General features: G+C 46.6%; 1 protein-coding gene across 1 annotated transcript; it reads right to left on the bottom strand.

Moving 5' to 3' along the window:
* Positions 1-702: 702 nt before the first annotated feature.
* On the bottom strand, positions 703-25,903 carry LOC139554033 (ribose-5-phosphate isomerase-like). Its single transcript, XM_071366928.1, has 9 exons — positions 25,497-25,903; positions 13,343-13,403; positions 13,167-13,222; positions 12,711-12,770; positions 12,475-12,539; positions 11,763-11,831; positions 3,988-4,129; positions 2,043-2,142; positions 703-1,095 (listed from the first exon to the last, which is right to left on the bottom strand). Exons 1-9 carry the CDS (start codon positions 25,686-25,688, stop codon positions 998-1,000), a joined length of 843 nt encoding a protein of 280 aa, XP_071223029.1. The 5' UTR covers positions 25,689-25,903; the 3' UTR covers positions 703-997.
* Between the last annotated feature and the right edge of the window lie 268 nt (positions 25,904-26,171).

Below are 26,171 nucleotides of genomic sequence, written 5' to 3'. Positions count from 1 at the left end.
GCTCTGTGACCAGGGGTCTAATAGGGCTCTGTGACCAGGACCCATAGGGATCTAATAGGGCTCTGTGACCAGGACCCATAGGGATCTAATAGGGCTCTGTGACCAGGACCCATAGGGCTCTGTGACCAGGACCCATAGGGCTCTGTGACCAGGACCCATAGGGCTCTGTGACCAAGACCCATAGGGCTCTGTGACCAGGGCTCTAACAGGGCTCTGTGACCAGGACCCATAGGGCTCTGTGACCAGGACCCATAGGGCTCTAATAGGGCTCTGTGACCAGGACCCATAGGGCTCTAATAGGGCTCTGTGACCAGGACCCATAGGGCTCTGTGACCAGGACCCATAGGGCTCTGTGACCAGGACCCATAGGGCTCTGTGACCAGGACCCATAGGGCTCTAATAGGGCTCTGTGACCAGGACCCATAGGGCTCTAATAGGGCTCTGTGACCAGGACCCATAGGGCTCTAATAGGGCTCTGACCAGGACCCATAGGGCTCTAATAGGGCTCTGTGACTAGGACCCATAGGGCTCTAATAGGGCTCTGGTCTAAAGTAGTGCACTATATGGAGAATAGTGGGTCATTTGGAATGCATCCATAATAAAATAGGGCACTTGTGGTTGATGCTGGTTGGTTCCAGGTGGAGGTGGAGGGGGGGGTGCTGGTGGTTCCAGGTGGAGGGGGGGGGGGTGCTGGTTGATTCCAGGTGGAGGGGGGGGTGCTGGTGGTTCCAGGTGGAGGAGGGGGGTGCTGGTTGATTCCAGGTGGAGGGGGGGGTGCTGGTGGTTCCAGGTGGAGGAGGGGGGTGCTGGTTGATTCCAGGTGGAGGGGGGGGTGCTGGTGGTTCCAGGTGGAGGGGGGGGGGTGCTGGTGGTTCCAGGTGGAGGAGGGGGGGTGCTGGTTGATTCCAGGTGGAGGGGGGGGTGCTGGTTGATTCCAGGTGGAGGGGGGGGTGCTGGTTGGTTCCAGGTGGAGGGGGGTGCTGGAGCAGGGCTCAGGTCAGTTGACTGGAGGGTCTCTGACACCAACATTACCATCCTCCATCCCAAAGTACACCCTCTCTGCCATCCCCACAAACAGACCTGTCTCTACCACACCTAGAGGGGAGGGAGAGACATGAGGTAGGAGGTAGAGGCAAGGTGAGGTAGGGGGGAGGGAAAGACATGAGGTAGGAGGTAGAGGCAAGGTGAGGAAGAGGGGAGGGAGAGGCAAGGTGAGGTAGGGGGGAGGGAGAGGTAGGAGGTAGAGGCAATGTGAGGTAGAGGGGAGGGAGAGACATGAGGTAGAGGCAAGGTAGGGGGGAGGGAGAGACATGAGGTAGGAGGTAGAGGCAAGGTAGGGGGGCGGGAGAGAGGCGAGGTAGGAGGTAGAGGCAATGTGAGGTAGAGGGGAGGGAGAGACATGAGGTAGAGGCAAGGTAGGGGGGAGGGAGAGACATGAGGTAGGAGGTAGAGGCAAGGGGGAGAGACATGATGTAGGAGGTAGAGGCAATGTGAGGTAGAGGGGAGGGAGAGACATGAGGTAGGAGGTAGAGGCAAGGGGGAGAGACATGATGTAGGAGGTAGAGGCAATGTGAGGTAGAGGGGAGGGAGAGACATGATGTTGGAGGTAGAGGCAAGGTAAGGTAGAGGGGAGGGAGAGACATGAGGTAGAGGCAAGGTAAGGTAGAGGGGAGGGAGAGACATGAGGTAGGACGTAGTGGCAAGGTGAGGTAGAGACATGAGGTAGGAGGTAGAGGCAAGGTGAGGTAGAGGGGAGGGAGAGACATGAGGTAGGACGTAGAGGCAAGGTGAGGTAGAGACATGAGGTAGGAGGTAGAGGCAAGGTGAGGTAGAGGGGAGGGAGAGAGGCGAGGTAGGACGTAGAGGCAAGGTGAGGTAGAGACATGAGGTAGGAGGTAGAGGCAAGGTGAGGTAGAGGGGAGGGAGAGAGGCGAGGTAGGAAGGAGAGAAACAGACTAACATTCATGTCCCAGAACAAGTCACTGTAGGAGGGGGAACAGCAATTCCAGTGTGTGTGTGTGTGTGTGTGTGTGTGTGTATACCTGGTATCATCTTGATAGCGATATTGACCTCCTTCCAGTTGAGAGCGTGTTCAAACTTCCAGTCCAGAATGAAGTTACTGTTGTCTGTTACCACCGGACCCTGAACAATCAAAATACTGGATCTCACTCACATATAAATGACCAACGAGAATGCTTTCCTCTCAGAAGAGGACCAATGAAAACTCTTCCTGTAGTAATTGTCATGCTTTGTGCTCTACACTGAAAGCCTGTTCATGACTTTCCACTCCAATAATAATCATCTCTTCTTGTGATTTATACAACTGTTCATTTACACTTTTATATTCATTATAATACACAACAAAATTACCTGAATGAACCACAATGCATTTGGAAAGTATTCAGACCCCTTGACTTTTTCCACATTGTTATATTACAGCCTTATTCTAAAAATGATTCAATTGTTTTTTCACCCTCAATCTACACACAATACCCCCATAATGACAAAGCAAAAACAGGTTTAGATTTTTGTAAATTTATTACAAATAAAAAGCTGAAATATTACATTTACATAAGTATTCAGACCCTTTACTCAGTACTTTGTTGAAGCACCTTTGGCAGCGATTACAGCCTCGAGTCTTCTTGGGTATGACGCTACAAGCTTGGCACACCTGTATTTGGGGAGTTTCTCCCATTCTTCTCTGCAGAACCTCTCAAGCTCTGTCAGGTTAGATGGGGAGCGTTGCTGCACAGCTGTTTTCAGGTCTCTCCAGAGATGTTCGATTGGGTTCAAGTCCAGGCTCTGGCTGGGCCACTCAAGGACATTGAGCCTTGTCCCGAAGCCACTCCTGCTTTGTCTTGGCTGTATGCTTAGGGTCATTGTCCTGTTGGAAGGTGAACCTTTACCCCAGTCTGAGGCCATGAGCGCTCTGGAGCAGGTTTTCATCAAGGATCTCGCTGTACTTTGCTCCGTTCATCTTTCCAACAATCCTGACTAGTCTCCCAGTCCCTGCCGCTGAAAAACATCTCCACAGCATGATGCTGCCACCACCATGCTTCACCGTAGGGATGGTGTCAGGTTTCCTCCAGACGTGACCCTTGGCATTCCGTACAAAGAGTACAATCTTGCTTTCATCAGACCAGAGAATCTTGTTTCTCATGGTCTGAGTGTCCTTTTGGTGCCTTTTACTGAGGAGAGGATTCCGTCTGGCCACTCTACCACAAAATGCCTGATTGGTGGAGTGCTGCAGAGATGGTTGTCCTTCTGGAAGGTTCTCCCTTCTCCACAGAGGAACTCTGGAGCTCTGTCAGAGTGACCATCGGGTTATTGGTCATCTCCCTGACCAAGGCCCTTCTCCCCCGATTGCTCAGTTTGGCCAAGCAGCCAGCTCTAGGAAGAGTCTTGGTGGTTCCAAACATCTTACATTTAAGAATGATGGAGGCCACTGTGTTCTTGGGGACCTTCAATGCTGCAGAAATGTGTTGGTACCCTTCCCCAGATCTGTGCCTGGACACAATCCTTTCGTCTCGGAGCTCTAAGGACAATTCCTTTGACCTCATGGCTTAGTTTTTGCTCTGACATGCACTGTCAACTGTGGGACCTTATATAGACAGGTGTACCCCTTTCCAAATCATGTCCAATCATTTGAATTTACCACAGGTGCAATCCAATCAAGTTGTTGAAACATCTCAAGGATGATCAATGGAAACAGGATGCACCTGAGCTCAATTTCAAGTCTCATAGCAAAGGGTCTGAATACTTATGTAAATAAGGAATCTGTTTTTGATTTTTCATTCATTTGTAAACAACTCTAAAAACCTGTTTTCGCTTTGTCATTATGAGGTATTATTGTGTGTAAATAGATGAGAAATGTTTTTTTCAATCCATTTTAGAATAAGGCTGTAAAGTAACAAAATGTGGAAAAAGTCAAGGGGTCTGAATACTTTCCGAAGGCAATGTATCGTGTTAGTTCTTCCATTGACTCACAGCTTTACTGACGGCCATACGGAGTACTGCCTCCCCTCCGAAGCGCTTGGCTATAGTCCTGGAGACGGGGACGTAGGCCATAGGGATCACCTCAATAGGAACACCCTTCTTCCACTGCTGGCCCAGGACCGAGGAGTCCTTCCTGAGGAGGGGAGAGACACCCAGTTATTCAGGGCTCAACATTCAGGCACATTTTCCAGTGGAACACAGAGGTCAAGATCTGACAGGAAAGTGGATGAGGCATAATTTGAACAGCAGATATAACTCTTTACGTCGTGACCTGAGCAAGTAGCCTACACAGGGTTCATACAGACATCGTCAAGTCAAATTCTAGGGCTTTTTCAAGCACTTCATTGTAATTTAAGGACCTAGATTTTTTTTATTTGTTGTAATAATCTATAAAAAAGCTGCCTCCAAAATGTATCCATTACCACATTAAGAATAATGATTATTGTTATCGGCCTACACAATGGCATTATGTAATGATAACCACATTATTGTTACATTGTAAAATATGTCAGAATAAAGTGGGCCTTGCCTGACTAAACAGACAGCATGCTCCCCACACTAATGAAGTTCGTCCGTCCGTCCGTCCGCCCGCCAGCTAGTCAGTCCGTCAGTTCGTCCGCCCGGCAGCTAGTCAGTCCGTCCGCCCGTCCGCCCGGCGGCTAGTCCGTCCGTCCGTCCGTCCGCCCGGCGGCTAGTCAGTCCGTCCGTCGGCTAGTCAGTCAGTCAGTCCGTCCGTCCGCCCGGCGGCTAGTCAGTCCGTCCGTCCGTCCGCCCGGCGGCTAGTCAGTCCGTCCGTCCGTCCGCCCGGCGGCTAGTCAGTCCGTCCGTCCGGCGGCTAGTCAGTCCGTCCGTCCGGCGGCTAGTCAGTCCGTCCGGCCGTCCGGCGGCTAGTCAGTCCGTCCGGCCGTCCGGCGGCTAGTCAGTCCGTCCGGCGGCTAGTCAGTCCGTCCGGCCGTCCGGCGGCTAGTCAGTCCGTCCGTCCGTCCGGCGGCTAGTCAGTCCGTCCGTCCGTCCGGCGGCTAGTCAGTCCGTCCGTCCGTCCGGCGGCTAGTCAGTCCGTCCGTCCGTCCGGCGGCTAGTCAGTCCGTCCGTCCGTCCGTCCGTCGGCTAGTCAGTCCGTCCGTCCGTCGGCTAGTCAGTCCGGTCCGGTCCGTCCGTCCGTCCGTCCGTCCGTCCGTCCGTCGGCTAGTCCGTCCAGTCCGCCCGTCGGCTAGTCAGTCCGTCCGCCCGTCGGCTAGTCAGTCCGTCCGCCCGTCGGCTAGTCAGTCCGTCCGCCCGTCGGCTAGTCAGTCCGTCCGTCCGTCGGCTAGTCAGTCCGTCCGTCCGTCGGCTAGTCCGTCCGTCCGTCCGTCCAGTCAGTCCGTCCGTCCGCTAGTCAGTCCGTCCGTCCGTCCGCCCGTCGGCTAGTCAGTCCGTCCGTCGGCTAGTCCGTCCGTCCGCCCGTCGGCTAGTCAGTCCGTCCGTCCGGCGGCTAGTCAGTCCGTCCGTCCGGCGGCTAGTCAGTCCGTCCGTCCGTCCGGCGGCTAGTCAGTCCGTCCGTCCGTCCGGCGGCTAGTCAGTCCGTCCGTCCGCCCGGCGGCTAGTCAGTCCGTCCGTCCGGCGGCTAGTCAGTCCGTCCGTCGGCTAGTCAGTCCGTTCGTCCGCGTTGCGGCTAGTCAGTCTGACAAACACACTAATGAAGTCTGTCCAAGACAACTCACAGCAGTTATCGCTGCCAAAGGTGCTTCTACAAAGTATTGGCTCAGGGGTGTGAATACTTATGTAAATTAGATATTTCATTTAAGAATGAAAGCTGTCTCATTCTGACAGATCATCTGTAGGCTGATCCGCTCAACAACCAGCTGTCTCAGTCAGACAGATCATCTGTAGGCTGATCCGCTCAACAACCAGCTGTCTCAGTCCGACAGATCATCTGTAGGCTGATCCGCTCAACGACCAGCTGTCTCAGTCAGACAGATCATCTGTAGGCTGATCCAATCAACAACCAGCTGTCTCAGTCCGACAGATCATCTGTAGGCTGATCCAATCAACAACCAGCTGTCTCAGTCCGACAGATCATCTGTAGGCTGATCCACTCAACAACCAGCTGTCTCATTCTGACAGGTCATCTGTAGGCTGATCCGCTCAACAACCAGCTGTCTCATTCTGACAGGTCATCTGTAGGCTGATCCGCTCAACAACCAGCTGTCTCATTCTGACAGGTCATGTGTAGGCCGATCCGCTCAACAACCAGCTGTCTCAGTCCAACAGATCATCTGTAGGCTGATCCAATCAACCAGCTGTCTCATTCTGACAGATCATCTGTAGGCTGATCCGCTCAACAACCAGCTGTCTCATTCTGACAGATCATCTGTAGGCTGATCCGCTCAACAACCAGCTGTCTCAGTCTGACAGATCATCTGTAGGCTGATCCGCTCAACAACCAGCTGTCTCAGTCTGACAGATCATCTGTAGGCTGATCCGCTCAACAACCAGCTGTCTCAGTCCGACAGATCATCTGTAGGCCGATCCGCTCAACAACCAGCTGTCCCGGCCTGACAGATCATCTGTAGGCTGATCCGCTCAACAACCAGCTGTCTCAGTCCGACAGATCATCTGTAGGCCGATCCGCTCAACAACCAGCTGTCCCGGCCTGACAGATCATCTGTAGGCCGATCCGCTCAACAACCAGCTGTCTCATTCTGACAGATCATCTGTAGGCCGATCCGCTCAACAACCAGCCGTCTCATTCTGACAGGTCATCTGTAGGCCGATCCGCTCAACAACCAGCTGTCTCAGTCTGACAGGTCATCTGTAGGCCGATCCGCTCAACAACCAGCTGTCTCAGTCTGACAGGTCATCTGTAGGCCGATCCGCTCAACAACCAGCTGTCTCAGTCTGACAGGTCATCTGTAGGCTGAACCGCTCAACAACCAGCTGTCTCAGTCCGACAGATCATCTGTAGGCTGATCCGCTCAACAACCAGCTGTCTCATTCTGACAGATCATCTGTAGGCCGATCCGCTCAACAACCAGCTGTCTCAGTCCGACAGATCATCTGTAGGCTGATCCGCTCAACAACCAGCTGTCTCAGTCCGACAGATCATCTGTAGGCTGATCCAATCAACAACCAGCTGTCTCAGTCCGACAGATCATCTGTAGGCTGATCCAATCAACAACCAGCTGTCTCAGTCCGACAGATCATCTGTAGGCCGATCCGCTCAACAACCAGCCGTCTCATTCTGACAGGTCATCTGTAGGCCGATCCGCTCAACAACCAGCTGTCTCATTCTGACAGATCATCTGTAGGCCGATCCGCTCAACAACCAGCCGTCTCATTCTGACAGGTCATCTGTAGGTTGATCCGCTCAACAACCAGCTGTCTCATTCTGACAGGTCATCTGTAGGTTGATCCGCTCAACAACCAGCTGTCTCATTCTGACAGGTCATCTGTAGGTTGATCCGCTCAACAACCAGCTGTCTCATTCTGACAGGTCATCTGTAGGCTGATCCGCTCAACAACCAGCTGTCTCATTCTGACAGGTCATCTGTAGGTTGATCCGCTCAACAACCAGCTGTCTCATTCTGACAGGTCATCTGTAGGCTGATCCGCTCAACAACCAGCTGTCTCATTCTGACAGGTCATCTGTAGGCTGATCCGCTCAACAACCAGCTGTCTCATTCTGACAGGTCATCTGTAGGCTGATCCGCTCAACAACCAGCTGTCTCATTCTGACAGGTCATCTGTAGGCTGATCCGCTCAACAACCAGCTGTCTCATTCTGACAGGTCATCTGTAGGCTGATCCGCTCAACAACCAGCTGTCTCATTCTGACAGGTCATCTGTAGGCTGATCCGCTCAACAACCAGCTGTCTCATTCTGACAGGTCATGTGTAGGCCGATCCGCTCAACAACCAGCTGTCTCAGTCCGACAGATCATCTGTAGGCCGATCCACTCAACAACCAGCTGTCTCAGTCCGACAGATCATCTGTAGGCTGATCCGCTCAACAACCAGCTGTCTCAGTCCGACAGATCATCTGTAGGCTGATCCGCTCAACAACCAGCTGTCTCATTCTGACAGGTCATCTGTAGGCTGATCCGCTCAACAACCAGCTGTCTCATTCTGACAGGTCATCTGTAGGCTGATCCGCTCAACAACCAGCTGTCTCATTCTGACAGGTCATCTGTAGGCTGATCCGCTCAACAACCAGCTGTCTCATTCTGACAGGTCATCTGTAGGCTGATCCGCTCAACAACCAGCTGTCTCATTCTGACAGGTCATGTGTAGGCCGATCCGCTCAACAACCAGCTGTCTCAGTCCAACAGATCATCTGTAGGCTGATCCAATCAACCAGCTGTCTCATTCTGACAGGTCATCTGTAGGCTGATCCGCTCAACAACCAGCCGTCTCATTCTGACAGATCATCTGTAGGCCGATCCGCTCAACAACCAGCCGTCTCATTCTGACAGGTCATCTGTAGGCCGATCCGCTCAACAACCAGCCGTCTCAGTCTGACAGATCATCTGTAGGCCGATCCGCTCAACAACCAGCCGTCTCAGTCTGACAGATCATCTGTAGGCCGATCCGCTCAACAACCAGCCGTCTCAGTCTGACAGGTCATCTGTAGGCCGATCCGCTCAACAACCAGCTGTCTCATTCTGACAGGTCATCTGTAGGCTGATCCGCTCAACAACCAGCTGTCTCATTCTGACAGGTCATCTGTAGGCTGATCCGCTCAACAACCAGCTGTCTCATTCTGACAGGTCATCTGTAGGCTGATCCGCTCAACAACCAGCTGTCTCATTCTGACAGATCATCTGTAGGCTGATCCGCTCAACAACCAGCTGTCTCAGTCCAACAGATCATCTGTAGGCTGATCCAATCAACCAGCTGTCTCATTCTGACAGATCATCTGTAGGCTGATCCGCTCAACAACCAGCTGTCTCATTCTGACAGATCATCTGTAGGCCGATCCGCTCAACAACCAGCTGTCTCATTCTGACAGATCATCTGTAGGCCGATCCGCTCAACAACCAGCTGTCTCATTCTGACAGGTCATCTGTAGGCCGATCCGCTCAACAACCAGCTGTCTCATTCTGACAGATCATCTGTAGGCTGATCCGCTCAACAACCAGCTGTCTCATTCTGACAGGTCATCTGTAGGCTGATCCGCTCAACAACCAGCTGTCTCATTCTGACAGGTCATCTGTAGGCTGATCCGCTCAACAACCAGCTGTCTCATTCTGACAGGTCATCTGTAGGCTGATCCGCTCAACAACCAGCTGTCTCATTCTGACAGGTCATCTGTAGGCCGATCCGCTCAACAACCAGCTGTCCCGGCCTGACAGATCATCTGTAGGCCGATCCGCTCAACAACCAGCTGTCTCATTCTGACAGATCATCTGTAGGCCGATCCGCTCAACAACCAGCTGTCTCATTCTGACAGGTCATCTGTAGGCTGATCCGCTCAACAACCAGCTGTCTCATTCTGACAGGTCATCTGTAGGCCGATCCGCTCAACAACCAGCTGTCTCATTCTGACAGGTCATCTGTAGGCTGATCCGCTCAACAACCAGCTGTCTCATTCTGACAGGTCATCTGTAGGCCGATCCGCTCAACAACCAGCTGTCTCATTCTGACAGATCATCTGTAGGCTGATCCAATCAACAACCAGCTGTCTCAGTCCAACAGATCATCTGTAGGCTGATCCAATCAACAACCAGCTGTCTCATTCTGACAGATCATCTGTAGGCTGATCCAATCAACAACCAGCTGTCTCATTCTGACAGGTCATCTGTAGGCTGATCCGCTCAACAACCAGCTGTCTCATTCTGACAGGTCATCTGTAGGCCGATCCGCTCAACAACCAGCTGTCTCAGTCTGACAGATCATCTGTAGGCCGATCCGCTCAACAACCAGCTGTCTCAGTCTGACAGGTCTGTAGGCTGTGTGTGTGTGTGTGTGTAGCGTGTCATAAAACAGAACTGTGATGAGGCATATATCTGGGGAAGTATCTAACATGTCTCGTGTTGAAATAATAATGTCAATAATGGTTTTAGAAATAATGGAATTATTTTTACAAATGAATAAAGATGAAAAGCTGAAATATCTTGAGTCAATAAGTAGTCAACCCTTTGTTATGGCAAACTTAAATAACGCATAGTAAGTTGCATGGACTCTCTGTGTGCAATAATAGTGTTTAACATGATTTTTTAATAACTACCTCATCTCTGTACCACACATACAATTATCTCTAAGGTTCCTCAGTCAAGCAGTGAATTTAAAACAGATTCAACCACAAAGACCAGGAAGGTTTTCCACTGCCTCACAAAGGGCATCGATTGGCAGATGGGTAAAAAATTAAAGAAGCATACATTGAATATCCATTTGAGCATAAAGTTATTAATTACACTTTGAATGGTATATCAATATACCCAGTCACTATAAAGAGACAGGCGTCCTTCGTAACTCAGTTGCGGGAGAGGAAGGAAACCGCTCAGGGATTTCACCATGAGGCCAATGGTGACTTTAAAACAGTTACAGAGTTTAATGGCTGTGATAAGAGAACTGAGGATGGATCAACAACATTGTAGTTACTCCACAATACTAACCTAATTCAGAGTGAAAAGAAGGAAGCCTGTACAGAATACAAATATTACAAAACATGCATCCTGTTTGCAACAAGGCACTAAAGTCAATGCAAAAAATGTGGCAAAGAAATGAACTTTTTGTCCCGAATACAAAGGGTTATGTTTGGGGCAAAACCAATACAACACAGTGGTGGCTGCATCATGTTATGGGTATGCTTGTCATTGTTAAGGACTAGGGAGTTTTTATTAAAAAGAAATGGAGCTAAGCACAGGCAAAATCCTAGAAAACCTGGGTCAGGCTGCTTTCCACCAGACACTGGGAGATGAATTCACCTTTCAACAGGACAATAAGCTAAAACACAAGGACAAATCTACTCTGGAGTTGCTTACCAATAAGACAGTGAATCTACTTAAATCTATGGCAAGACCTGAAAATGGTTGTCTAGCAATGATCAATACCCAATTTGACAGCACTTAAAGAATTTCGACTCCCATCTGTAGTCGCTGCCAAAGACGCCTCTACAAAGCATTGACTCAGGGGTGTACATTTGCTAAAACCCCCTTGTCATTAAGGGGTATTGTGTGTAGATCGGTGAGAAAACATTAATCCATTTGGAATTCAGGCTGTAACAAAATGTGGACTAAGTCAAGGTGTATGAATACTTTCTGAAGGCTCTGGCCCAGATTAAAAACAGCATTACTACAATATTATTTTCACTGGCCCAAGCGGGCCACTGACGGGGATGATGGACCTGGCCTGGAGCGTCTCCAGGCCTGCAGTGGAGTCCTCCGGGGCCTGGAGCGTCTCCAGGCCTGCAGTGGAGTCCTCCGGGGCCTGGAGCGTCTCCAGGCCTGCAGTGGAGTCCTCCGGGGCCTGGAGCGTCTCCAGGCCTGCAGTGGAGTCCTCCGGGGCCTGGAGCGTCTCCAGGCCTGCAGTGGAGTCCTCCGGGGCCTGGAGCGTTTCCAGGCCTGCAGTGGAGTCCTCCGGGGCCTGGAGCGTTTCCAGGCCTGCAGTGGAGTCCTCCGGGGTCGGAGGGTTTCCAGGCCTGCAGTGGAGTCCTCCGGGGTCGGAGCGTTTCCAGGCCTGCAGTGGAGTCCTCCGGGGTTTCTTTGCATTTTTAACCTCTATTATACTTTAGCCAATCAAAGACCGTACCATGTCTAGGCACTATGCAAATACAGGAGAACACACCCACCTGAAGTCAGCGATGACGATGAAGTGTTTGGCACAGCCTGCTACGATCTTTTCCTGAGTCAGACAGCCTCTAGGAGAGTGAGTGAAAGGGAGTGAGGGAGAGGAAGGGGGTGAGAGAGAGGGGAGACAGAGACAAAGATAACTGGTGAGATGGTGATGTATGGAGCCTGGCATGGAGAGTAACAGGCCAGCCTAGAACAGGACTGTAGTCAGAGATAGCAACAGGACTGTAGTCAGAGATAGCAACAGGACTGTAGTCAGAGATAGCAACAGGACTGTAGTCAGGGATAGTAGCAGGCCAGCCTACAACATGACTGTAGTCAGGGATAGCAACAGGACTGTAGTCAGGGATAGCAACAGGACTGTAGTCAGGGATAGCAACAGGACTGTAGTCAGGGATAGCAACAGGACTGTAGTCAGAGATAGCAACAGGACTGTAGTCAGAGATAGCAACAGGACTGTAGTCAGAGATAGCAACAGGACTGTAGTCAGAGATAGCAACAGGACTGTAGTCAGAGATAGCAACAGGACTGTAGTCAGAGATAGCAACAGGACTGTAGTCAGGGATAGTAACAGGACAGCCTAGAACATGACTGTAGTCAGGGATAGTAACAGGCCAGCCTACAACATGACTGTAGTCAGGGATAGTAACAGGACTGTAGTCAGGGATGGTAACAGCCTAGAACTGTAATCCGGTAAATAGACAGTCTCACCCTCCTCCTTTGATGAGTGTGAGAGCAGCATCCACCTCGTCTGCCCCATCGATGGCCACGTCCAGCTGGGAGGGGGTTAGAGGTCAGAGAGGTAGAACACAATACTGCTGACAATAACACATTCTACAGGACAAACTTCTGATTTAACACATACTAACTCTACACGTTTCCTAAAGAATGTATCAAACTTGAGGACATGTAACACATAGTTTTAAAGGGTTGCTAACCAACAGTACCTCTGGGTGTCTATCCAGATCCGACAGGGTTAGACCATGCTGCAGAATCAACTGACGAGCCTGGAGGACAAGATCAAATGTTTAGGGCCATCTGCCAGATTAGAGATCTCTGTAGAATACATGATACACAGCCCTTGTATCTCTCAAATCTCTACGCTTCTGGATATCTCCCGAATTTGGTCATTGTCTTAAAAGGCATTTTTCTTATCAATGCTATAGTAAAGTTCACCACTTAACCCCAACCTAAGGACCCACAGGGCCCTCCTTCCACGATATGATACTTCAGGCCAGCGTTGGTCCCTTTCGCTCAGGGCTCTTACTTCGCCTCCGGCCACAAATACATTTGCACATAAATCATTCAATCTAACCCATTAAATTGCGCCACTTATATAGTTAAACATACTAAAAACTTGCTGAAGTCATTTTTTGTAACTAACTAATTATAAAAACACTCACCTGGAAGGAGGTGGGGACACACACGATGTTGAGTTTCTCCTGACGAACCCTCTCCGCTGGAACACGTTAGAGCACATCATCAGAGAGGCTCATCAATCAGCCCTTTGTGGATTAATAAAGGGCTACATTCTCTTGTTCTACAATCAACCGGTAGGCTAGTATTATGGTCTCCTCACCTAGTCTGTCAACAGCATACACAATGGTGGATCCACTGCCCACTCCAACCACCTGGTTGTTCTGTGACGGAAGGAAAGACATGTAAAACAGCCACTTCACATGATCATATAGCCAGAAGATACCGACCCACCGCTACGCTTGTTTACACTGAGCTGCACTGGGGTCAGAGCGCAATCATGTTACATTAAGACACCGTGGAACCGGCGCGATACGGGGTTGGTAAACGTGCCTCAATGCAGGGATGGGATATGGAACTGTACTCCAAATGTTACCTTTATCCACACCGATACAGCGAAAAGATTGGAAAACCTGCGGTGTCTCACAAAAACTGCCCCGAAAGATGTAGCAGAGGGAGAGAGGCTCCAGCTTAACGGCCGACGGGGGACAAGGAGAGTTTGGAAGCATTGAGCGATTCTGTTGGCGGGAGTAAAGTTGGTGAGAATGAACGGACGACGGCGAAGAACAGTAGAATGAAAAGGGTTAAAGTAGGAAATGAACAGCAGTTTATGGTCGGAGTGGGATTCACCAGCTACGATGTTTATTGGGTGACCCGTTCGCAGTCTCGACGACGGTGAAAGACGAATGGTTCGAGTGACAAAGAGCCATATTCTGATTTAGTGAGTGAACCTCTACAAGATATCAACGAAGGCTATGACTTTCAGAGTAGGGCACCGGTTAAAAGGTGTCATCTCTGGGTGTCTCAGACATAGTGGCTGTGTGGTTTTGGGATTACACGGCAGTAGTGGACACACATCGCTTGGCCCGAATGATAGACAGACAGGAAAGTATGCCTATCGGTTTTAGTGTGGCTTGATGAAGTGGTTCTCCTGAATCATGGAAAACTTGGGTATGTGAGATACGAGGGTAATACCGTATGTACAGAAGCCGCTGCAGTGTTACTAATTGTAAAAGTTGACACGTGGCAAGTGTTTGACAAAAGGAATAAATATGTATTAGCTGACAAAGTCAGATGAAGCATGTTGCTGTAATTGTGATGGGAATCCCATTCCCGGGTTCTCGGAGTGCCCTGTATGGATGAAGGAGGTCGCAGTCGCTCGGATCAGGGATATCCAGCAGGGCTCCTATGTGGAGGCAGTGGAAATAGCTGGAGTAGAGATGGTAGTGGACGTCCCACAGTCTGCAGTGCAGCCAAGCAGGAGAAGGATCCCAACACACTAGCAGTGACGAAGGTGGACTTTGTTGTGTTCATACAGCAAGTGATAAATTGCACCAAAGAAAATCTGCTACACATCAATGTGATGGAGGCAAAAAGATTTCTGGAGCTCCAGTACTTTAGAGCCGAAATGTTTCAAAGAATACTGAATGAAGAGGTTCCCCCCTCCCAGGTTCCTGTGGAAGGGTCTGAATAGACATTTAAATCTGACTGAAGGAGTATACTTTTGTTTACTTTTTAATAGTATATTTGTTCACATTTCCCTAATCCATATTGTTTTGCGTTAAAGCTGATCAGTTTTCCCCTCATCCAATAGGTGGCGGCATGCACCTCTAACGCTGTTTGCGGACTACCTTTTCGTCCTCATGCTAGCTAGCAGTAGCCACCTCAGCCATTTTGGAATGCCAGTGTCAGCCAATCAGCTCCTTTGTTGTTCAAGGCAACGTGCCATTCCAAAATGGCTGCTGTGGCTACCGCTAGCTATCATGAGGATGAAAAGGGCAGTTTCACAGGAAAACTAGCATTATTTCTGTCTTCGATGGAGCAGTGTGGATAGGAGTATCCCATCCCTGCATCGAGCTACGTTCTTCAGCCCATGCCGTGCGCCAATCCCGGTGCAGCTCAGTGTAAGCGAGCATAACGGTACGGTCAGTATCTTCTGGCAATATGATAATACCACCATTTCCCATGATCATAACTAGAATCCAAGCAGTACATCTCTCCATAATAATGTAAAATCTTTAGAAATGTGTTCGATTCTAAATCTACTGATGTCTTGCCACAGATTCCTTACATGAATACAATGCCAAAAAAGATGCAGCACTGTTTCTGGGTGGTCATTACAAAAGATACAATTTGAATTTATGTTTTTATTTAAACTTCTTCATATAGGTGGTTGGCAGGATAATATTTATGAATAATATAAAAAAGAAACTTCCTTAAATTTGGTTAATAAGTAGTTATGCATGTGGCAACATCCAAACTTTTCCCCAACAGATATGATCAATAAAACCATTCCAATAGGGCATGACATAAGGTATAGACACAAGTGATCAGAATTCCTTATAAGTAAAAGACCCTCTGTATTTACAAATTGGCTCACCAGTAGGATATTATTTCAGAACAAATGTTCTAAAAACAAATATTTTTATACAATATGTCCCGATTATTCCATATATAATATCTGTGTGGAGAAAAATGATGATTATAAATGAAGGACCATGACAAGAAAACTCTGCTTTTCACTGGAACTTTGTCAATATTCTAATTGCAAACCAACATGAAGTTAATTAATTAAAGCCACCAAAAGTAGAGAAGACATGAGGAATAAAGTTCCACATAGAAGTGAGTCATCTTAGGAATCATTTTATACAATTGATCTTAAAAATATTATTTAGAAGCCCAGAAAACTCAGCACACCAAGTGTTCAGTTTTCCTAATGTAATTGGCACGGTTTCTCCACAGAAAGTTGAAAATCATCTGGTTGCTCTTCGCTTATTTTACAGGCAAGATAATGATATGCTGCCCTATGTTAGTGTAGATTAGAGATGCCCTCAGCCTTGGTTATTAGGACTCTTCCTTTTAAAGATACGCCCCTCTGTAGCTATAGATTTAGCTTCTTCTGGTTTTTAATAAGAGGGTTCAAATGTAGACTGCTGATCCTTAGTGATGGTTCTGCCTAAATATGTCAGTTCTTTCACTGGAATACCGTAATATGAAGGTCTCACACAATCTTAGACACGAGTTCACATTTATTAATGTTAAGACAGAGAATACTTTTCCAAAGCATCTAGTCTATCTCATAGATCGATATGAGAATCTGACTAGTGTCTTTCAGGAAAAGTGTCGTAAATCAGTCAGCTGGCTTATATATATATATATATTTTTTTTTTTTCCAGCCATGGAAATACCTTGTACAGGACTATTCTTTAAAGAATTTGTAAGAAGTTGGGTGATTAATAAAAATAGATACAGCGAGAGAGGACAACCTTGCCTAATTCCTCTCTTGCCTAATTCCTCTCTTTATCACAAATCTAGGTGAGGTGCCATGTTTCAGTTTTGATAGTGCTGTTACCATTCGTAGCGTCTAAATAACCTTACAGAAACAAAATCACAGAAAAGACAAATTTCTCAAGGGAGTGGAAGGGGAACCGACAGTCTGTGTCAAATGCTTTATAAAATCCCCCATAATCATATGAAGCTATCCTCTGTTATCAGGTCTGAGTAGTCAAGTATGAACTAGTCTGACATTGCTAGAAATATGTCTGTTCCTCATGAAGCCAGACTGTGTTTCATCAATAATTGCAGGACTTATTTAATTATTTTTGAAAGTAGTAAGGCTAATATCTTATAGTCATTATTAAGAAGACAAAATGGTCGCCACTTCTTTTTTAGGCTTAGGTATCAGTGTTATTAACCCGAGTCATTGTAGAGGGACAACATTGTTTTAATACTCTAAAAAAAGACGCCAGAAAATAACTTCTGACTTAATTCCATCAATACCTGGGGATTTATTGTTCTTTAGATGTTTGATAGACTCAATAATCTCTTCAACTCTGATCAGTGAATCTAAACAGTGTGATGAACTTATTGAAAGAGTGGGTGCACAACTATATTAGTGTCTAGTTTGAGAAACAGATGCCTCACAAGTCCTCAACTGGCAGCTTCATTAAATAGTACCCACAAAACACAAGTCTCAACGTCAACAGTAAAGAGGCGACTTCAGGATGCTGGCCTTCTAGGCAGAGTTGCAAACACAAAGCCATATCTCAGACTGGCCAATAAAAATAAAAGAATAAGATGGGCAGAAGAACACAGACACTGGACAGAGGAACTCTGCCGAGAAGGCCAGCATCCCAGAGTCGCCTCTTCACTGTTGACGTTGAGACTGGTGTTTTGTGGGTACTATTTAATGAAGCTGCCAGTTGAGGACTTGTGAGGCATCTGTTTCTCAAACTAGACACTACTTGTCCTCTTGCTCAATTGTGCACCGGGGACTCCCACCCTTTCAATTCTGGCTAGAGCCAGTTTGCGAGGTCTGTGAAGGGAGTAGTACACAGCGTTGTACGAGATCTTCAGTTTCTTGGCAATTTCTCGCATGGAATTGCCTTCATTTCTCAGAACAAGAATAGACTGATGAGTTTCAGAAGAAAGTACTTAGTTTCTGGCCATTTTGAGCCTGTAATTGAACCCACAAATGCTGATACTCCAGATACTCAACTAGTCTAAAGAAGGCCAGTTTTATTGCTTCTTTAAATCAGAACAGTTTTCAGCTCTGCTAACATAATTGCAAAAGGGTTTTCCTACGATCAATTAGCCTTTTAAAGTTATAAACTTGGATTAGCTAACAACGTGCCATTGGAACACAGGAGTGATGGTTGCTGATAATGGGCCTCTGTACGCCTATGTAGATATTCCATAGTAGTGGGACTGAATGCCTATGAAGATTTCCATAAATAAAAAATTTATAAAAAGCAGTTTCCAGCAACAATAGTCATTTACAACATTAACAATGTCTACACTGTATTTCTGATCAATTTGATGTTATTTTAATGGACAAAAAACGTGCTTTTCTTTCAAAAACAAGGATATTTCTAAGTGACCACAAACTTTTGAACGGTAGTGTACAGTTGAAGTCGGAAGTTTACATACACCTTAGCCAAATACATTTAAACTCAGTTTTTCACAATTCCTGACATTTAATCCTAGTAAAAATTCCCTGTCTTAGGTCAGTTAGGATCACCACTTTATTTTAAGAATGTGAAATGTCAGAATAATAGCAGAGAGAACGATTTCAGCTTTTATTTCTTTCATCACATTCCCAGTGGGTCAGAAGTTTACATACACTCAATTAGTATTTGGTAACATTGCCTTTAAATTGTTTAACCTGGGACAAACGTTTCGGGCAGCCTTCCACAAGCTTCCCACAATAAGTTAGGTGAATTTTGACCCATTCCTCCTGACAGAGCTGGTGTAACTGAGTCAGGTTAGTAGGCCTCCTTGCTCGCACACGCCTTTTCAGTTCTGCCAACACATTTTCTATAGGATTGAGGTCAGGGCTTTCTGATGGCCACTCCAATACCTTGACTCTGATGTATCAAATACTTATGTCATGCAATAAAATGCAAATTAATTACTTAAAAATCATACAATGTGATTTTCTGGATTTTTGTTTTAGATTCCGTCTCTCACAGTTGAAGTGTACATATGATAAAAATTACAGACCTCTACATGCTTTGTAAGTAGGAAAACCTGCAAAATTGGCAGTGATTAAAATACTTGTTCTCCCCACTGTATATATATATAATATCCAGTTTATTTAGTAACTCAATCAGTTCCATCTTCACCTCCCCAGAGAGGCCGGCTAGGGACCTCTGAGAAGTTTCCTCTGCTCTTAGCCAGTTTACTACCACATAACGTATTTGACCACCTCGAATTTAAGAGCTCACAGTTATTGCAATATTATTTTTCTTCACAAGCCATTTCCAAAAGTGTGAGAGCAGATCTTTAACCCCAAATGTCATTATTTAACAAGGAGCTATTTAGCTTCCTGTAAGATGATCTACCAAGGTTAGTATCAGGGGTAAATATTTTGATATCAATGTAAATGGCCCTATGGTCTGTGAGGGGAGTAGTACACATGTTTTTAGTAACACACTCACTATCAATACATTTGGATATAAGCCAAAAATCTATTCTGAACTGCCTGGAACCTGTTTTGTTACTCCAAGTGAATGATCTGTCGGTCGGAAACCTCTCTCTCTCCATATATCAGTAAGATCAAACTTTTCCATAAAAAGTATTAAACCCAAATTCTGATCAGTTGGCCTACCTGGGGGCCAGCTATCAGTTGAATTATCTATTGTCATGTTAAAGTCCCCTCCTATCAATAATAACGAATTGGGAAATTTAAATAATTTAGTATACGTTTCTCTACTGATTCAAGCAACTCATCATTCTCATGTTCGGTGTTTACAGTAATGAGCGTAATGTCATTGTAACTAATCACAAGACAAATAAACTGACCAAAGGGGTCACAGTCCAACTGGACTGGGATGTTGCAATCACCCACGTGGGTATATGTCCCTAAAAACCAATGAGGAGATGGGAGAGGCGGGACTTGCAGCAAGTCAAGTGTCACAAAATCAACATGCGGACACACGCTCACCAGCGGTCTGGTCAGCAGGTTACAGATGGTCCTGGGCAGTGTGGGTGCAATGATTGAATAACATGTATGTGTAGACAAGCGTTGCAAAATAATTGTACACATACGCGTTATTCAATCATTGCGTCAACGAGCACCTGCGTAGCCAGGTGCTAAAATAGAACTTGGTTCCATTTGTAACGCATGACGCACTCCAAGTCCCGCCTCTCCCATCTCCTCATTGGTTCTTTAGGAACATATACGCACGTGGGTGATTGGAACAGGAACTGAGGTCCACACTCCAGTCCAGTTGGTGGTGGTAATGCACCTTAAAGCTGGTTGCTAACCGCCATATAAAAGTCCAAAGAAGAAGAAGCCTGAAGGAGGAGAGATTACTAGAAATGAACTCAATTCACTCTTTTATGTGTGGATTAATTGTCGGAGTAGAGGACCTTGTGCATTTCAGGTAAAATAACAACCCAATGCTTATATCCCAGGACAAATTAGCTAGCAACAGCAAGGTGGTAGCGAGCTAAATGGCCATAAATGTTTAATGATTTTAGACCTGTCCCCAAATTAAAATAGTTGGTTCAGAGTTCGTTTTGATAATTAAATTGTGCGCCGATCACGGCCTGTTGTGATACAGCCCGGGATCGAACCAGGGTCTGTTGTGACGCCTCTATCACTGAGATGCAGTACATTAGACCGCTGCGCCACTCGGTAGCGCATTCACTAGATAGTAAGTTAGTTGTGCAGCTTTGTTTTGGTCATGTTCACTTTCTGTTCTCAACGCTGCTGTTTGTAATGAAGGCGACAAGTTTTAACCAGAGATTCTTATAGATATTTCCATATTTGTATTAATTGTAGAATTAGCGGCCGTAGCTATAAGTCACCCACATGGCTTACTACACACGTACAGTAAGCAAGATCGCCACAACTAAAACGTTAACATAGTTCTGTAAAGTTTGTTAATAATAGAACTAAAGTTGAACATGGGGTCAACATAGCAACAGTAGACATGTACCTGTGTAGCCTACCGTCTACCTGGCTGGCACACATCATATCTGCGCCAACTAGCTAGCTAACTGGACTGGTACACGGTATGGCTACTGCCTAGCTGCTTCCTAACCTTTTAGTAGCACATTACATGTTGTACTAGCCAGTCAACTAGCTAGCTAACTGGACTGGTACACGGTATGGCTACTGCCTAGCTGCTTCCTAACCTTTTAGTAGCACATTACATGTTGTACTAGCCAGTCAACTAGCTAGCTAACTGGACTGGTACACGGTATGGCTACTGCCTAGCTACTTCCTAACGTTTTAGTAGCACATTACATCTTGATGTACTAGCCAGTCAACTAGCTAGCTAACTGGACTGGTACACGGTATGGCTACTGCCTAGCTACTTCCTAACGTTTTAGTAACACATTACATCTTGTTGTACTAGCCAGTCAACTAGCTAGCTAACTGGACTGGTACACGGTATGGCTACTGCCTAGCTACTTCCTAACGTTTTAGTAACACATTACATCTTGATGTACTAGCCAGTCAACTAGCTAGCTAACTGGACTGGTACACGGTATGGCTACTGCCTAGCTGCTTCCTAACCTTTTAGTAGCACATTACATGTTGTTGTACTAGCCAGTCAACTAGCTAGCTAACTGGACTGGTACACGGTATGGCTACTGCCTAGCTGCTTCCTAACCTTTTAGTAGCACATTACATGTTGTTGTACTAGCCAGTCAACTAGCTAGCTAACTGGACTGGTACACGGTATGGCTACTGCCTAGCTGCTTCCTAACCTTTTAGTAGCACATTACATGTTGTTGTACTAGCCAATCAACTAGCTAGCTAACTGGACTGGTACACGGTATGGCTACTGCCTAGCTGCTTCCTAACCTTTTAGTAGCACATTACATGTTGTTGTACTAGCCAGTCAACTAGCTAGCTAACTGGACTGGTACACGGTATGGCTACTGCCTAGCTGCTTCCTAACCTTTTAGTAGCACATTACATGTTGTTGTACTAGCCAGTCAACTAGCTAGCTAACTGGACTGGTACACGGTATGGCTACTGCCTAGCTGCTTCCTAACCTTTTAGTAGCACATTACATGTTGTTGTACTAGCCAGTCAACTAGCTAGCTAACTGGACTGGTACACGGTATGGCTACTGCCTAGCTGCTTCCTAACCTTTTAGTAGCACATTACATGTTGTTGTACTAGCCAATCAACTAGCTAGCTAACTGGACTGGTACACGGTATGGCTACTGCCTAGCTGCTTCCTAACCTTTTAGTAGCACATTACATGTTGTTGTACTAGCCAGTCAACTAGCTAGCTAACTGGACTGGTACACGGTATGGCTACTGCCTAGCTGCTTCCTAACCTTTTAGTAGCACATTACATGTTGTTGTACTAGCCAGTCAACTAGCTAGTTAACTGGACTGGTACACGGTATGGCTACTGCCTAGCTACTTCCTAACGTTTTAGTAGCACATTACATCTTGTTGTACTAGCCAGTCAACTAGCTAACTGGACTGGTACACGGTATGGCTACTGCCTAGCTACTTCCTAACGTTTTAGTAGCACATTACATGTTGTTGTACTAGCCAGTCAACTAGCTAGCTAACTGGACTGGTACACGGTATGGCTACTGCCTAGCTGCTTCCTAACCTTTTAGTAGTACATTACATGTTGTTGTACTAGCCAGTCAACTAGCTAGCTAACTGGACTGGTACACGGTATGGCTACTGCCTAGCTGCTTCCTAACCTTTTAGTAGCACATTACATGTTGTTGTACTAGCCAGTCAACTAGCTAACTGGACTGGTACACGGTATGGCTACTGCCTAGCTGCTTCCTAACCTTTTAGTAGCACATTACATCTTGATGTACTAGCCAGTCAACTAGCTAGCTAACTGGACTGGTACACGGTATGGCTACTGCCTAGCTGCTTCCTAACCTTTTAGTAGCACATTACATGTTGTTGTACTAGCCAGTCAACTAGCTAGCTAACTGGACTGGTACACGGTATGGCTACTGCCTAGCTACTTCCTAACGTTTTAGTAGCACATTACATCTTGATGTACTAGCCAGTCAACTAGCTAGCTAACTGGACTGGTACACGGTATGGCTACTGCCTAGCTGCTTCCTAACCTTTTAGTAGCACATTACATGTTGTTGTACTAGCCAGTCAACTAGCTAGCTAACTGGACTGGTACACGGTATGGCTACTGCCTAGCTGCTTCCTAACCTTTTAGTAGCACATTACATTTTGTTGTACTAGCCAGTCAACTAGCTAACTGGACTGGTACACGGTATGGCTACTGCCTAGCTGCTTCCTAACCTTTTAGTAGCACATTACATCTTGATGTACTAGCCAGTCAACTAGCTAGCTAACTGGACTGGTACACGGTATGGCTACTGCCTAGCTGCTTCCTAACCTTTTAGTAGCACATTACATGTTGTTGTACTAGCCAGTCAACTAGCTAGCTAACTGGACTGGTACACGGTATGGCTACTGCCTAGCTACTTCCTAACGTTTTAGTAGCACATTACATCTTGATGTACTAGCCAGTCAACTAGCTAGCTAACTGGACTGGTACACGGTATGGCTACTGCCTAGCTGCTTCCTAACCTTTTAGTAGCACATTACATGTTGTTGTACTAGCCAGTCAACTAGCTAGCTAACTGGACTGGTACACGGTATGGCTACTGCCTAGCTGCTTCCTAACCTTTTAGTAGCACATTACATGTTGTTGTACTAGCCAGTCAACTAGCTAGCTAACTGGACTGGTACACGGTATGGCTACTGCCTAGCTGCTTCCTAACCTTTTAGTAGCACATTACATGTTGTTGTACTAGCCAGTCAACTAGCTAGCTAACTGGACTGGTACACGGTATGGCTACTGCCTAGCTGCTTCCTAACCTTTTAGTAGCACATTACATGTTGTTGTACTAGCCAATCAACTAGCTAGCTAACTGGACTGGTACACGGTATGGCTACTGCCTAGCTGCTTCCTAACCTTTTAGTAGCACATTACATGTTGTTGTACTAGCCAGTCAACTAGCTAGCTAACTGGACTGGTACACGGTATGGCTACTGCCTAGCTGCTTCCTAACCTTTTAGTAGCACATTACATGTTGTTGTACTAGCCAGTCAACTAGCTAGTTAACTGGACTGGTACACGGTATGGCTACTGCCTAGCTACTTCCTAACGTTTTAGTAGCACATTACATCTTGTTGTACTAGCCAGTCAACTAGCTAACTGGACTGGTACACGGTATGGCTACTGCCTAGCTACTTCCTAACGTTTTAGTAGCACATTACATGTTGTTGTACTAGCCAGTCAACTAGCTAGCTAACTGGACTGGTACACGGTATGGCTACTGCCTAGCTGCTTCCTAACCTTTTAGTAGTACATTACATGTTGTTGTACTAGCCAGTCAACTAGCTAGCTAACTGGACTGGTACACGGTATGGCTACTGCCTAGCTGCTTCCTAACCTTTTAGTAGCACATTACATGTTGTTGTACTAGCCAGTCAACTAGCTAACTGGACTGGTACACGGTATGGCTACTGCCTAGCTGCTTCCTAACCTTTTAGTAGCACATTACATCTTGATGTACTAGCCAGTCAACTAGCTAGCTAACTGGACTGGTACACGGTATGGCTACTGCCTAGCTGCTTCCTAACCTTTTAGTAGCACATTACATGTTGTTGTACTAGCCAGTCAACTAGCTAGCTAACTGGACTGGTACACGGTATGGCTACTGCCTAGCTACTTCCTAACGTTTTAGTAGCACATTACATCTTGATGTACTAGCCAGTCAACTAGCTAGCTAACTGGACTGGTACACGGTATGGCTACTGCCTAGCTGCTTCCTAACCTTTTAGTAGCACATTACATGTTGTTGTACTAGCCAGTCAACTAGCTAGCTAACTGGACTGGTACACGGTATGGCTACTGCCTAGCTGCTTCCTAACCTTTTAGTAGCACATTACATGTTGTTGTACTAGCCAGTCAACTAGCTAGCTAACTGGACTGGTACACGGTATGGCTACTGCCTAGCTACTTCCTAACCTTTTAGTAGCACATTACATCTTGATGTACTAGCCAGTCAACTAGCTAACTGGACTGGTACACGGTATGGCTACTGCCTAGCTGCTTCCTAACCTTTTAGTAGCACATTACATCTTGTTGTACTAGCCAGTCAACTAGCTAACTGGACTGGTACACGGTATGGCTACTGCCTAGCTGCTTCCTAACCTTTTAGTAGCACATTACATCTTGATGTACTAGCCAGTCAACTAGCTAGCTAACTGGACTGGTACACGGTATGGCTACTGCCTAGCTACTTCCTAACGTTTTAGTAGCACATTACATCTTGATGTACTAGCCAGTCAACTAGCTAGCTAACTGGACTGGTACACGGTATGGCTACTGCCTAGCTGCTTCCTAACCTTTTAGTAGCACATTACATGTTGTTGTACTAGCCAGTCAACTAGCTAGCTAACTGGACTGGTACACGGTATGGCTACTGCCTAGCTACTTCCTAACGTTTTAGTAGCACATTACATCTTGTTGTACTAGCCAGTCAACTAGCTAGCTAACTGGACTGGTACACGGTATGGCTACTGCCTAGCTACTTCCTAACGTTTTAGTAGCACATTACATCTTGTTGTACTAGCCAGTCAACTAGCTGTTTAGCATCAGCATGGCCCCCACATTTAAAATAGCATACCAAACTGAGCACGACAGCTAACTTCGCTATCTGCTAAACAAAAAAAAGTAACTGTTAACTATATTCATTTGTCAACACAATGTCAGTTCTCTTACCTGAACGTGATTATCCACCGCAGCATAGCCTGCTAGTTTCTTCGCTTCTTCTGCCATGCCGTGTCTGTTGCTGGGACTCGTAAAGAGACGCTTGTGGGTGAACGGAGTCTCTTTCTTCAATACTGCAGAACGGTGGCCAGCTGAGAGGAGGGTGGGACAGATCCACCTCTGGAGTAGCATAGCCCTGCCCATCAACAAGACACAACCTCCTCCAAGGACTGACAAATTCACGATCTGCTGCAAAATACACCTAGTATGTTGTTGCTGAGTCCGTTGTCCTTATGCCGGCCGACCAACGCGGTAAACCCACTGAACTGTTGACATGTATATCTGTGTACAGGTAGCTTCCTCGACTAGTGCTGCGTTCAACGTCCCAACATCCCTGAACGGTTTAAAACTGTTCATCAATTAAAGGGACAGTCTGTACGTTTTCCAGTCATTTCAATCAATGATACATGCCCCTTGATTTAGACGTTTTGTTGATATAGGTTAAAGGTGCACTATGCAGAAATCGCTCCACCATTTCCTGGGTGCTAAAACTCTAATAGTTTGTCTAATTTCAGGTTATGTGACAAAATAAGCAAGTATAGTGTAGATAATCATTATACCATCTAAACCGCTGTGGAATATATTTTAAATAACTCAAAATATTGTTGTTTCAGCTGTTTGAAGTTG

Source organism: Salvelinus alpinus, chromosome 25 (assembly GCF_045679555.1).
Source record: "Salvelinus alpinus chromosome 25, SLU_Salpinus.1, whole genome shotgun sequence".
Lineage (NCBI taxonomy): Eukaryota > Metazoa > Chordata > Actinopteri > Salmoniformes > Salmonidae > Salvelinus > Salvelinus alpinus.
The sequence above is the reverse complement of the archived record's forward strand: the minus strand, read 5'-3'. Positions and strand labels throughout refer to the sequence as shown.